The following is a 13,861-nucleotide window of genomic DNA, read 5'->3' as shown; positions in this document are numbered from 1 at the left end:
AAACTCCTCTTAATCACAGACCTGCCTGCTGTGCCACTTTCCTGTCCCCTGCATCCAGAACCAGAATCTGCTCAAGGACACTCACAGCCATGAGGCTCCAGCATGATCCAGATCTGATGGGCAAGATCTTGGTCTTTACCCCAAAGCCAGCCAAACCAAGGTCCTTTGCCAGAGAAATTCAGGCTTTTGTTTCCTCATTAGTGATCCACACACAACACAGCTTTCTGGAGGATGGCAAGTGGTTTATTCAGATTCTAAATAAAGGGTTTGGAAAACTGATCTTCTGAATCAAAAAACCAGCAGAGAAAACCAAAATAAAATGGGAACACTGATGTACAGATGTATTCTCACCTCTAATTTAATAAACCCCTAAAATTGGGTCCCATTTTACTGTTAATTTTCCTCCTGTCACCTGGGTTCTGATTGTGAAGGGGGGCACAACCAGCTGAGACATGCTCACCTTCTTCTGGCCAACCCACAGCCCCCTCCAGGGCCTCTCACACCTGATCTCTTGCAAAGGTCACACCTGCTGCTGTTACATTATCAATACCTCATAGCATAAACCCCAAAATTAAAACAGTCCAGAGAGAATTTTGGTTAAAAGAAGAATTGCCCCGCAGACTGGTGAGCCCCCAGAAGAGGAGCTATGTGGGCAGATCCTGTCTCCACAAGGACCAGTGCTGCTGACAGCCCACTGGAGCTGCAGCCCAGGGAGATCCATGATGAGCAAGCAGACCCAGATGCCCAGGCCAGCCCCTGTCCCGTGGTGCTGGCAGCACCACACGCTGCCCATGCCTGTGCAGAGCCAGGCTTCTCTCTCAGAGCAGAGCACTCCCAGCCTCGTCCCTCTCAGTTGGCTGTTTTAAGCTTCTTGTCTGGCACTTCCTGATGGTTCTTGGCTTGTTTTCTTTTCTGGCATGCTGCTTCTGTGCTGTCCCCCCTGGTGAGTTTGTCCAGGACCAGGGCAGTCTCCTTCAGCAGCCTCATCTCCCTCTTCTCCTTCCTCTCCTCCATCTCCACAATGTCATCTGCAAACAAAGCCTTCAGGGGTGGGATCAGCTTTGGGATGGCTGGGAAGTCACCAAAACGAACCTGAAACACAAGCACACAGCTCCTGAGTGACAGCTGCTGTTTGATTTCCTCACTCCCCCTTGCCTTTGGCCTGTGCCAGCAGCAGAGCACTGCCCCTTCCTGTGTGCAGCACCAGCACCCAGCAGCCACGACCTCAATGAGTTATTGATGTTTTCTTCACAGAAATGCTGTGGCCCAGTACAAATTCTGACTGACTGAGCTGCCCTCACTGCCATGAATGCCTTCAGCCAGCTTTTGTCTGCTACAGATGTTTGCTACAGAAAGCCATTGGAGCAACTTATCAGTTGGGATGGGAATGGAAGCAAAATTAGGTTTTTTGGCTGGGAATAGCAAGCACAGACTTGAGCTGGCTTGAGGCAAGTACCCAAGAGCTGGATTTGAGGGCCATCAGCACCTGTCTCACAGGAGTGTGGGGAAAGGGTGACACAGAGTATCTGCTGCCAGCAGTTACAGGAGCTGTTTCAGAGACTGCTATTCAGGAGATGGAGTATTGATACAGTACAAGAGGAGCATTAAATTCATGAGCAGCCATCAAAATAACACTGACACCATTCCCAGGCCTGGCCCCGAGCTCCCAACTCACCCTCATATGGTCAAAGGCAATGCCGACCCTGTCGCTGAAGTCCTCGCTGAAGAGCGGGATCTTGGCGTACCTCTGGCTGAAGTGATTGAGCATGATGAACTCTGCATTCATCTTCATCCCAGTCTGGATGGCCTGCGAGGTTGTGCTGCAAAAGGAACACGCCCTGGTCACAGCCAGGCTGGCAGGCACTGCTGCTCTGCACCCAGGGCCACAGCACACCAAGTGAGCTCACACTCAGGCCCCTCTCCCTCGGGCAGCCTGCACTGGTGACAATTCTGACTTCCACACAACCCTGAGTGCAGGAATGCAGCTGTAATTGTTGGAGCCTTGCACTTAAGAGCTCCACAACCTGGGGACAGGCACTTGTCCCAGGGTGCCAATAGGCTCAGCTGTGCCTGGCAAGGAATGCCAAGCAGTTTCTCTTGGTCCCCCATGCTTGCCTGGGCAGCACATGGAATCTCTGGCTGCAGTGCTCTCCGTGAGCTGTGGGGCTAAAACGACTCTTCTACCTCCTGAGCTTAGTCCCAGGATGTAACCATGCAGAGGGTCTTTCCTTTGGTCTATTTGTAGAACTGCCAAAGTCTGCTTGAAAGGTTTCCCCATTTCTTTTGGGGAAGCTGAGAGGAGCTGTGGTGGTCTCAGAGCTGCTGCAATGACCAACACCCCATCTTTAGTGCAGGAGGGCTCTGTGCACACCAGAACCTTTGACAGGACTTGGGCCCTTCACCACCAGCTCCAGCTGTGCACCTTTCCCTTCCTAGCAGGGACAGACAGCAGAACACACCCCACCTGTGGGTCTTCTCTATAGCTTCCTTTTCCATGCCATCTTCCAGCGTGGCTTCGTGGATCAGCAGGTTGGCATTTTTACCTGTGCAAACAATCACAAATTCAATCTTCAGCTAAAGACTGACCTGCCCAACTGCCCACAGGAGCCCTCTTGTCCCTCCTCAGCTTTGTCTGTGTGGCAGACACAGCACCAAAGGTTTGGGGATATCCACTTTGGATACTGACAGATGGAGAGGGCTTTGTTACCTACCCATTTGCACTAAGGCCATGCAGGGCATTGTATCACCAGAATAAACTACTTTCCAGCCAGACTTGTGGATCACTGAACATGCAAAGGCATTTTTACAGTGTTGGACTTCACAGGTCTGAAACTGAACAAGGATACAAGTGTTAGACTCCAGGTCTCCTCCAGCCACAGAACCCCCAGCTCAGGAACTCACCTCAGCCAGGTCATAGCTCTCTAACAGAGAGCTCACAAACTCCTTGGCTTTGGGTCTGATGTTCTCACAGCCTTTCACGAGACACTGAGAAGGAATCATTCTGGGAGGAAGGGAGGGAAGAAGAGATAATTAAGGGCAGGTACAAAAAAAACCCTGATTTTCTCTTCAAGCAGCTGATTTCTCCTGTTTCTCAGTCTCAGTTCAGTGCCTTAGTGCCCTGTATAACCTCTCACTTTCATTGGTGCCCCAGTAACTCACCCAATCACTTCTACCCCACTACCAAATACTCTCTTCTACTTGCCCAACTCCCTTTTCCTCCAGCAAAGGGAAGCCTGCACATAAACCTCTGTTAAGCAGCACAGCTGAGTACAAACCCCATCCTGCCCTCTGCAGACTGCACAGCCTTGTTCTACAGGCAACGGAAGGAGTCAGAGCCACCTCCAACAAAGGGCAGGGGGAATGGATGAGTCTGCCTTGAATAAAGACCAAGGACATTTCTCCATAAAGAACACTCACTTGATGTCTCCAAGAATCTCCTCACAGTGGTTGTGGTACTCGTGCAGCCAAGGCATGATCTGCTCAGGTGCTACCAGAAACAGAGGGCTGAAATCCTGACCCAGGGCTGCCTGCAAAACCAAAGGTAGGGGGAAAAAAATCACTGCTAGGTGTACACCACATCAGAGAGGAGAAATGCCAGGGAAAACTGGTGCTTCTCTACTACTCTGAAGTTCCCCTCCCCTCACCCCAAGCCACGTTGAGGAGCAGAGTAACTACTCACAAAAGCTCTCCGCCGCTCCATCAGGATATTCACCAGCCCCTGCAGAGGGAACACAGCAGACAGCAAGGGAGTCAGAACTGGCTGAGGAGCCAGAGGCAACAGCCACCACAGCTCAGCAAGCCCAGAGAACAAACAAGAAGGCAGAGGGGATTAGAAACACAGAGATTCAACAGTGCCTGGGGAATGAATGAAGAGAGGAATGCAGAGTGGGGATGTTGCAGTAAGGTAGAAGAATCAGAGAGAAAGGCTTCATGAAATCAAGCCTGCTCTCCTGGAATCAGTGGCTGGCCTTGTCAAAGCTAGCATTTTACAGGTTCCTATGTGAATGCAATCCCATTGTGAGCCATTTTCCTGGGTTAAAAAACAACTTGCACCTGCATCAACTGTTTTTGCACCATTAGAGAGAAAAATGAAAACTGTATTTTACAAACAACTTCCCTGCACATATACACCAGGGGTTTGAGTGACCATTCAAAAGGAATAACAACTTGTTACTAACCAATAAAAGTAATTGGCAAGAAAACTACTAACCAATTAGAGTCACACATGAGGTCTGTAAAACTGCATAAAAAGGAGTTATGTGAATAAAGAATGGGCTTTTTCCACCAAGAAAAAAAACAGAGTCCTGTGTGATTTATTCCCATACAGGGCAGCCCAGATTCCTCAGCTGGAGCTACCCTGGTAGCTCTGAGCCCAAGGTTCAGAGCAGAGCTGCACAAGCCCCTTCCCAGCCCCTGCACCCACCGAGTGATGATCTGTGTGCATGTGGGACACAAACACAGCCACGAGGTTACACAGCACTTGGTCCACTTGCTCTCCATAGTGGCGGCAGAGCTGTCCAAAAGTTCCTTCTCCACAGTCCAGGAGCAGGGACCTGGTAGCACTAGTGAGAGGTGACAGAGACATTTAGCAGCCACTCAGAGCTCTGAGCAGGGCCAGGCAGGGAGGGGATCTTTGGGGCTGGAAGGCAGAGATCAGAGAGCCCTGGGGTTTACCTGGTATTCAGCAGCGTGGAACTGACATTGCGGATTTTCATTGGGATTGCAGATCCTGTTCCCAAGAACACAATTTCAGGATAAGCACCCACATTTCCTAGAGAAAACAGACAACAAGGATTTGGAGGCAAATGTTCTCTGCACACTGCCCACTCAGACACCATCTAATTCACCAGCCCAGTAACTCCAGAGCCAGCATGTCCAGCACAGGCATTTCTGCCCCCTCAGCAGCAGGTTTGCAAGGGAAGGCAGAACAAGCCCCACCACTTCACAGCTTCATCTGGGCTCCAAGCAGTGGGCCACCAAGAGGTCCTGTTTTCCACCACACTGCTCGAAGCTAAGTTGCTGCTCTGTACCTGGTACAGCAGACAGGCTCTCCTTGCACTCCTTCACACGGGTCTGGAAGTCAGGAAGATCCAAGGCCTCGCTGACAAACTCATCAGGATCACAGACAGTCACAGCATCTCTGCAACAACAGGCCATCAGGATGGGGCAAGGCAGGAGCTGGAACAGCCCTTTTCAGAGCTAAGTGCCAAACTCCTGTGATAAAACAGCCTTACAACAAGGGGACAAATGCTCTTTCCATTTCGAGGGGTTGGAGAAGACACATCCACAAGTACGGTGTGTGCCAAAAAGGCCTGGTTGGGCTGAGCCAGGCACAGAAATTATCATTCCAGCAAGTGGAGAAGGTCCTGCAATAGCACTTCATCCCATCCAGAGCTGCCAGGCACTAGAGAGCACTGCAAGGCAGCACAGAAGGTGCTGCAGGAGGAACAGACTCCTAAAGGGATCGAGGCACTGATGAAAAGTGTAAGAAACCTGAGACCTGGCCTGCTTCAGAGCATGTGCAGCACTACAGGTCTTCAGTTACCTCAACAAAGGTAAAATTTAAACTCTTCTTAGCACCTGCATCCTCCTGTTGTGCCCAACAAGGACAGAAATCTGAGCCATGGTGGCTGAAATTCCCTTGCCCCCTGTGGTCCCTTAAGGCTCTCACTGAGCAGCTTCACCCATTTGCCCACCCAGGAGCAAAGCTAGTAACTATCTTAGAGCTTTCAGCTCTAATGGCAGGTCTTCTAGGTCTACAGAAGGTAAGACCCTCCCTGGGCTCCCCAAAAACTCTCTCCCTGCCCCCATCTGCCCTGCCACAGCCACAGCTGGGTGCACAGCATGAGTCAAAGCAAAGGACAAAGGACCACAAGGCTACAGGAGCAAGGAACAGAAACTCCCAAGCACTGGCCAGGTGCTGCTTTCAGTGGCTCACTCCTCCTTGTCTGAGATTTTCAGGGGCAGGGACACAGCCCCCAAAAGTTCCCCCAGCACAACCATCAGAAAGGATCTGCAGGGGATCCTGACACAGTGCCCTCTCTCACCAAAAAGCTGCTTCAAGCCAACACCCAAAACCTGGGAAGAAAAAGACTCCCACTGACCTCTGCCACTCCTGCTGTGGCCTGAGGTGGTATTTCAGGAGGCACTCCCCTCTCACGATGGGCACAGGGCACACAGCCTCTGCTTCCTGCAGGAGGAGGGCGACATGAGACACAGCCTTTGCTGAGGGCAGCAGGCACAGGGGCAAGGTGGGTCTGGATTACCTTGCTCTGGTAGGTGGTGAGCAGAGGGAAGATCTCTGGGTGGATGAGGTTCAGCTGAGTTTGGATCTTGTAGCTGCGTGGGTTGTGCACAGCAGAGGAGTTTTCATTGAGCACCAAGTGCTGAGTGCCAGGCCCAAATCTGTCAGAGGACAATAATGCTCTCATGTTAGAACTGGGCACAGGTGCACACCTGAGCTAGAAGTCTCACCTGAGCCAGCACAGCCCTCTTTTCAGAGCTCTTTACTTTGGAACAAAGATGTGCACCAGCAGAACAGGCTGCTGCCCACAGAGACAGGAGCCCAGGGAGCACAGGACACGTACCTCTGCATCCACTGCTGGTAGCGGCTGTCTCGCAGCACTGACTCGGGGGTCATGTGAATAACCAAGGCCACCTGGTGCTCAGCAGCTCCCTCCTGGTACCTGGGACACATGCAAACAGAAAAAACATCTGTGCTCCAGTTCATGTGCTTGGCATGCCCTCCCCTCTACCCCTTTGGTGGTGCCAGAGATGCCCCCTGAGGCAGGCAGAGCAAGGATTTATTTTCAGAGCACAGCCCTGGAGCTCCAGGACTGCATCACCCCAGCCACAAGGCTCAGGCCATTTGCTGACACCTCCACTGTCCCCCACAAGGCAGTTCCTCTCCTCCATCAGCAACAACATCTGCAGAGCCTCCAGGAGCCCAAATGCTTCTGCACAAGCCCTACAGAGTTATGTGCAGTCCAGGCTTCCAGCAGCCTCCACTGCTCCCCAGGCAGACACCAGGGCACATTCCTGCTCTGGAGGTCCCTGGGGGAAAACAGGCCCGTGGCAGCCTCAGAACCCACAGGTCCTGCCTTTCCTAAAAGCCCCCAAAGGCACCACCACTCCTTTCTTGCACCTCAAGCTCCTTAACAGTGCCAAAGAGCTCAGACATCAGCCATGAAAAACAGCACACCTGGGCTAGAACAGGAGCAAAACTCAGCCCAGGTCCTTCCCCAGGCACTGCAGGTGCCCCAGCCCTACCTTCGGAAGGTCTCGTTTTCACAGACAGCATCCACAAAGCCCTCGTGGGGACACTCCAGCACGAGGAACACTGGCCCAGGGTCAGTGGGGGTGCACAGCTCCTCAGGAAAGAGCTGCAGGCAGATACACAGTGGTCACAGCACAGCCAGCCTGCACACACAGCCCTTCCTGCACCTCTGGGTCCGATTCCTTCAGTCAGACAGAGCCCAGCAGCCACTCCCAATGCTCAGTGCACCCAGCCAGGGCAGCTCTGGGGCCCTTTCTGCTCTCATTTCACAGCAAAATCCCACGTGCGTAACAGCAAATCCCAACCCTGGCCTCAGAGAAACCACAACCTAACCAAGGAGGGGAATTTCAGCAGTTTTAAGGTTCCCATGACAGATTCAGATGGCAGCAAAAGCATGTGTAAGGGAAAACAGGCTTTATCAAATTCTTGTGACAAAGATGTGCTGATCCTGTCTTCCAGGTCAGGATCTTCACTTGCAGAACACCCAGGCCATGGCCAGAGCTGGCTCTGCCTCTCACTCCAGGGTTTGAGAGATGCAGACCCTGCACCCAGAACTACTGAGTTTATTTTGGTGTCAGAGGTGCAAAGAGGGTCAGGAGGGAGTGATGGTTACACAGGCATTCAATCCCAGATTTAAATAATGCAGGAATTAACTCCACCAGCTCACTCCTAGACCTGCACCAGCTTTGGGGAGATGAAGCAGCTCTGCCAAACAGCAAACACCCAGCCATACCCACACAGGAGCTCATTCCCTGGTCACCACCCCAACAGCCCCAGGCATGCACACTCAGCAACAACCTGGATGTACTGGCAAAGCATTCTGCTCAAAATATTGTCACCCTGGAGCACAGTGAAGGAGGGAGAGTGGCAGAGCCACAACAGAAGCACAGGTACATCTCACCTCTTTGCCTTCAAAAGTGACACTCTCCCCATTTTTGAGAGCTGTAATGATGGGAAGGATGGCTGGAGTTCCCCTGAGAACAAGGCCACAGAGATATTTAGCTGCCAGCACCCACATGCCTGCTCCTGCTGCCCCGTGGCCCAGGCTGGGCTCTCATACTCACACTGGCAGGCCCAGCTCCTGGGCTTTAGCTGCAAGGAATTTCCCCTTCCTTGGGTGAACCTGCAGAGAGTCAAACACAAATAACCCAAATTAAGAGGGCCACGAAACAAGATCATGTACTGCCAGCTTAAGAGCTTCTTCACCAACCAAGGGACTATTTTGTCCTTTTTCAGTTCCACAGCCACTGCTCCAATTTACCCCAAAAAGGCTCTTCTGGGCTCTCTGCTTCCCAGGATCATGCTGCTGCTTCTTGTTCCCCTCTCTAGCCAAGCAAGCACGAAAGCCTCCCCTCCTCTGAGGGTTAAACAAGCATGCAACCTCTACACTCCTAACCACTGCTGGATTCTAAAAAACACCTCCAGTTTTACACATTCCTACTCATGCTACAGCAACTCTGACACTTGAAAAGCAGAAATACATTAGAGCTTCTACTTGAAAATGCTGTCTCCATTTAAATCCCTGCAGCAAGATGACATTAGGAAACATTTCCTTACAGAGGGTGGTCAATGCCCCAAGCCTCCCAGTGTTTAAGAGATGATTGGACAATGCCCTCAAAATATGTTTTAAATTTTGGGCAGCTGAAGTAGCCAAGCAGCTGGACTGGATGGTTCAGCCCTGGAAGTGTCCAAAGCCTTGGCTGGATGGGGCTTGGAGCAACCTGATCTAATGGAAGGTGTCCCTGCCCACAGGGGCATTGGATGAGATTATCTTTAAGGTCTCTTCTAACCCAATTCACCCTGTGGCTATAGATGATCACTGTATGTCCCTCCACCCTGAAATACTCTGTTTTATTCTCTTATTTCTTGTGTTGGTTTAGAGACCCTGTGACCAACTTACTTTGCAAAGAAAAGCTGTCACCAGGTCAGGATGCTTCCTTGCACACTTCTGTTCATCACCTGTAAAGCAAAGCAAAACTACTAAAAAATCACCACTCACTATCACTTTTCTTAAAATCAAAACACACCAGAATTTGCTAAAGCTTTAACAGGAACATTATCCACTTAACCTGGAGCCCAGCAGTAAAATGTTATGAACACCCAAGGCCAGAGAGCCCATGGCTTCAAATACAGGAAGCCAAACTAATGCCCAAGATTAAAAATCATCAGCCCAGCATCCACCTGTAACTAAATTACAAAGGTTGGAGCATCTACCCCTGACAGAAGCAAACTACTAAGGGACTAACCACACCCAAGCACCAACCATGTCCAATTTCTAGGCCTTTTAAGTTTTCTGTAACTTCCAAAGTTCTGCTCCATGGAACCTTCCAGCTGAGCTTCTCTACCAACCTTACTTTCAAGACAGCAAATGGCTCAGAGGACAAATTCCTATACCTTGTAACCATCTCAATAAAATTTAAAAGGCCATTCCATGTGTTTCACCTGCTTTCTTTGGGCTCTCTTTTCCTTCCTCCAAGCTTTGCTGTGCAGCTCTCGGGGATCCAGGCTCTGTGTCCCCTCTAGGGCTATTTCCACCTTGGGGAGATGCTCCAGGACTCTGGGGGGGTGAACTTCCAGCAGCCAGTGGTTTTCCTGTCCCAAATCCAAGAAAAGCAGACAAAGATCACTCAATCCACAGCAACATAAAAGAAAAGCATGAGTAGCATTCCCATCTCCATGGCAGTCAGGTTTAAACTGCACCAGAATACAGAGCTCCTCCTCCAGTCTAGCTCACACTTGCATTCTGCAGTCACTTATTTCAGAGCCATCCCTCATCCAAGTCCTTCTCCCCAACCTGTTAAACCCTGTCAAGTCTGTGCTGCACCCTCAGTATCACATTTAGCAGCAGAAAGAATGCAGCTGGGCTGAGAAAGCCAAACCCAGGGTGACAAACAGGTTCCATCCACCCTAAAGGAACAAGCCTGACTCAGCAGGTCTTGTTATTTAAATGAGATGCTTCTCCTGAGAAAAGCAAATTAATGAACCTCTGCTTACTCAGGCTGGCAAACAGAAGCTGCTCCTTGAACCTTCACTGTGCTTCCCCTGTCTCCCTGCAGCACCAGGGCTTACCTGTCAGAGGGATCTGGTAGACAGTCATTGTCTCATCCTTGTACTCAGGCTCTGTGTGCAACTGCACAGCTGGGAAGAGATCAAAACCCACCATTAACAAGTGCATAAGCAGAGATTCACCCTCTTCAAGGCTATAAATCAGGAAAGTGTCTTTGTCTTTCTTAAACACAACCTGCTGAGCATTCCCCTTCCCTTTCTCTGCCCAACAGCACACCCCAATGAACAATTAAAGTTTGAAAAGCCCATCATCCTCATGGTGCCATGATGCAAACTCTGGAAGCAAATTGCCTTCAGTGTTTTAAAACTGAATGCTGTCTGAAACAGCCAGCCTGGCAGGCCCTGAGCAGAAACAGAGCTAGAAACACTGTTGTGAGGGGTTTAACAGTATATCAGAGCAAAAGAAATGTTTAAAACATCCTCTGAGTAGACCTAAACCAGAGGCTGAGGCTGTTGCTCAACCATGCTCAACCTTGGCTAGAGATGAAACAAAGTTCCAAGCTCCTTTGTTCACATCCCTGACCCACCTGACCTACCTAAATCCATCCTTTTGAGGGGCCCAGGGAAGAGGCGAATGGCTTTCAAGTAGTTTTGCTGGAAAAGAGGAGACAAGCTGTAAGGAGAAGGCACATGCCAAACAGCCAGTCAGACCAGCCTGAGCAGCTCAGACAGCTCTGGGCAGGCACTGTGCCTTCAGAAAGGGAAAGAGCCACTGTCCCCACCCCCTCCAGCCGTGCAATTAGTCAGCAGAAACTGCAAGGAAATGAAACCACTACAAGGCTGAGGATTGCAAATTTCTGGTCCAGACGTGGCATTAGGCTGGAAGGATCACATCAAACAGGAGAGCAGAGAATGAGTTCCTATTAATGTAAAACAGGGAGGAACACACAAGGGAACAAAGATCCTCCCCTCTCCCAAAAGCTGATTTATCAGGGTACCAGACTACAAGGCAGGTGCAGAAGATTTCTGCTATCCTGTAACTGAGGAGATTTGGATTTTCAAGCCAGCCCTTTGTGCTGACACAAAGAGCAGCATTTCACACCTGCACAGAGATTCCCTTTGCCACCAGCTCTCCCAATTCCAGGGTGAGCTTTAACACTTTGAGGGTTTGCTCTGCCTTCTGCACTGTGCCATACTTACCAGCTTTGGTGGCCCCAGGAACACACACCTCTGGAGCCCTATGGCCTTCAGGGTGAGGATCATACCTAAGAGCAAGCAGAGAAACAGTTTTCTCACAGCTCCAGTGAGCATTGGTAGACCCCAAAAGAAAGATTCCTCTCTGTTCAGGAGAGCTTGGCCTCTCCACAAAGGCCAAAATTGAACCTGGCCCTGAATTTTGTGGCAGTTTCAACAAGACACTTGCCTCTACCGATAAAGAAAATACACATCTTGATAAAATTAATCTGGAGCAAGGCATCAGAAGAGATCATTAATCTCCTCCTTTTCTTGGAGATTTCCAGAATTTTAATGGACAAGACCCAGCCATCTATCCCAACCTCATCCAGCACTGAGCACAAGAGTGCCCACCAACTTTTGTGTGCCCTTTTGGATTCACACCAGCCTAATCACCTCCCTGCTGGCAACACTGCTACCACCTCCTGCTCAGGAGATTTTGGGAAGCTGAATCCAGGCATGCTGGACAGGCAGAGCCTGTCCCACCACGTGTCTGCAGTAAGTACTGAGTGCTGTGAACTGTGTTCAGTTCTGGCCCCTCAGGTTGGGAGGATGTTGAGATGCTTGAGCACATCCAGAAGAGGCAGGGAGGCTGGAGAGGGGCTGGGAACACAAACCCTGTGAGGAACGTTTGAAGGAGCTGGGGCTGTTTGGCCTGGAGAAGAGGAGGCTCAGAGGTGCCCTTACTGCTCTCTAAACTCCCTGAAGGGAGGCTGTGCACAGGTGGGGTTGGTCTGTTCCACCAGGCAGCACTGACAGAACCAGAGGACACAGTTTCCATCTACATAGGGAAGGGACAGGTGGGGTATTAGGAAAGAAATTTTCACTGAAAGAATAACAAAGGACTGGAATGCTCTTCCCAGGGAGGTGGTGGGATCACCATCTCTGGATGTGTTTAATAAAAGACTGACATGGCACTGGGTGCTAGAGTCTGGCTGAGGTGTTAGGGCACAGGTTGGAGTCGATGATCTTACAGGCCTCTTCCAACCTCATTATTCTGTGACTCTGCATTGCCGCAGAGCCCCAGCCCAACACCTCCTGCTCAGGAGATTTTGGCAAGCTGAAGCCAGGCATGCTGCTCAGGCAGCGCCCGTCCCACCACGTGTCTGCACTGCACAGAGCCCCAGCCCGACACATTTTTTTGGGAAAAAATCCGCCGCAGAGCCCCGGCGCAGCCCAGCCCTCAGGCAGCGATGTCGCCGTCCCCACCGCGCCTGGAACACCCCGCAAACCGCACGGTCCCCGGGCAGTGACCGCGGGCTGTGCCCGCACTCACCCGGCAGCCCCCCGACGTTGGCCCAGGACACGCGGCTGAGGAAGATGCTGTCCAGGTGCGAGATCTTCAACCTGCGGGGCACACGGGGGTGAGCGGGGCCCGCCGCAGCCCCGCTGTCCCCCCGGTGTCCCACACTTACTTGTGCTCCTGCATGGCGCGCTGCGTGCCCTCGCCGCAGTTGAACAGATACCTGCGGGCACAGCGGCGTCAGGGCGGGCCCGGCCGGGCAGCCCCGCCGCCGCCAGCCCCGCACTCACCGGTTGAACTCGGAGAACACGTACACGGCGGCCCCCGCGTCGCGGCTGCCGGCCGCCACCACCTGCACGTACACGGTGTTGGGCCCCGCCAGGCCGGTGCCCGCGTTCCGCCGCCGCTCGCGGGCCCACACGTGCCGGGGCACGTCCTTGGGGCGCCGCGCCGGCCGCGCCGCCGAGGGGCCCTCGGCCATGGCTCGCGCCGCGCCGCCGGGGCCCGCCCGCCGCCACACGAGCGCGCGGCCCGGCGGCAGCGCCCGCGCCAGCGCCCACATCCGCGTGCCCGCCTCGCAGCCAATGAACGGCGAGAAATGCCCGCGGACGGACCGCCTCTTCATTACGTCATGAGAGCAGGCCAATGGGGAGTGAGAACAGCGGGCGCCGCCCCTCCCCTGAGGCGCCGCTGTGCTGCCCGGCTGCGGACACGTGACCGGGTTCTGCCGGTCGGTGTTCGGGGGATTCCGGTCCGGGCGGTTCCGTGTCCGGTCCGGGCGGTATTGTGCCTGGTCTGTTCGGTTCCGTGCCCGGTCTGTTCGGTTCTGGGTCCGGTCCGGCCCGTTCCGTGTCCGGTCTGTTCGTTTCGGTGCCCGGTCCCTGCCGGTTCCGTGCCCGGTCTGTTCGGTTCGGTGCCCGGTCCCTGCCGGGCCTCTGGGGTCACAGCCCTGGGAGCCCTGGCCTGACCTCCATCGGGGGGCTGAGCCTCTCAAAGCCCCTCTGAACCCCTGCCTGTTTGTTTGGGTTTAGGGCAAATTTGGGAGAGAACTTTTAAAAGGGCTCTTTTAGAAAAGCAGAGTTAATTGGTTTTTATTTTTTACC

The 13,861-nt window shown here is 52.4% G+C and overlaps 1 protein-coding gene across 1 annotated transcript; it reads right to left on the bottom strand.

The window, feature by feature from the left end:
- Window positions 1-221: 221 nt before the first annotated feature.
- ELAC2 (elaC ribonuclease Z 2) lies at window positions 222-13,398 on the bottom strand. Its single transcript, XM_050981320.1, has 24 exons — window positions 13,049-13,398; window positions 12,931-12,981; window positions 12,792-12,862; window positions 11,483-11,547; window positions 10,879-10,936; window positions 10,346-10,414; window positions 9,719-9,868; window positions 9,177-9,235; window positions 8,341-8,399; window positions 8,178-8,250; window positions 7,270-7,382; window positions 6,588-6,686; window positions 6,267-6,405; window positions 6,105-6,190; window positions 5,031-5,140; window positions 4,675-4,771; window positions 4,424-4,562; window positions 3,680-3,718; window positions 3,418-3,527; window positions 2,902-3,001; window positions 2,712-2,832; window positions 2,465-2,543; window positions 1,676-1,820; window positions 222-1,092 (listed from the first exon to the last, which is right to left on the bottom strand). The coding sequence occupies exons 1-24, from the start codon at window positions 13,381-13,383 to the stop codon at window positions 850-852; spliced, it is 2,610 nt and encodes an 869-aa protein (XP_050837277.1). The 5' UTR covers window positions 13,384-13,398; the 3' UTR covers window positions 222-849.
- Between the last annotated feature and the right edge of the window lie 463 nt (window positions 13,399-13,861).

The sequence above is a fragment of the Serinus canaria genome, chromosome 18 (genome assembly GCF_022539315.1).
Source record: "Serinus canaria isolate serCan28SL12 chromosome 18, serCan2020, whole genome shotgun sequence".
NCBI lineage: Eukaryota > Metazoa > Chordata > Aves > Passeriformes > Fringillidae > Serinus > Serinus canaria.
The sequence above is the reverse complement of the archived record's forward strand: the minus strand, read 5'-3'. Positions and strand labels throughout refer to the sequence as shown.

What these genes read in the sequence shown, in the direction of transcription:
- ELAC2 (XM_050981320.1), bottom strand. Translation starts at nt 13,383, where the DNA reads ATGAAGAGGCGGTCCGTCCGCGGGCATTTCTCGCCGTTCATTGGCTGC. An exon ending in AGAGAGCCCAAAGAAAGCAG is followed by an intron (nt 9,236 to 9,718) that starts GTGAAACACATG and finishes TTTGCTTTACAG; the next exon opens with GTGATGAACAGAAGTGTGCA. An exon ending in TGCACACAGATCATCACTCG is followed by an intron (nt 3,719 to 4,423) that starts GTGGGTGCAGGG and finishes TTCCCTCTGCAG; the next exon opens with GGGCTGGTGAATATCCTGAT.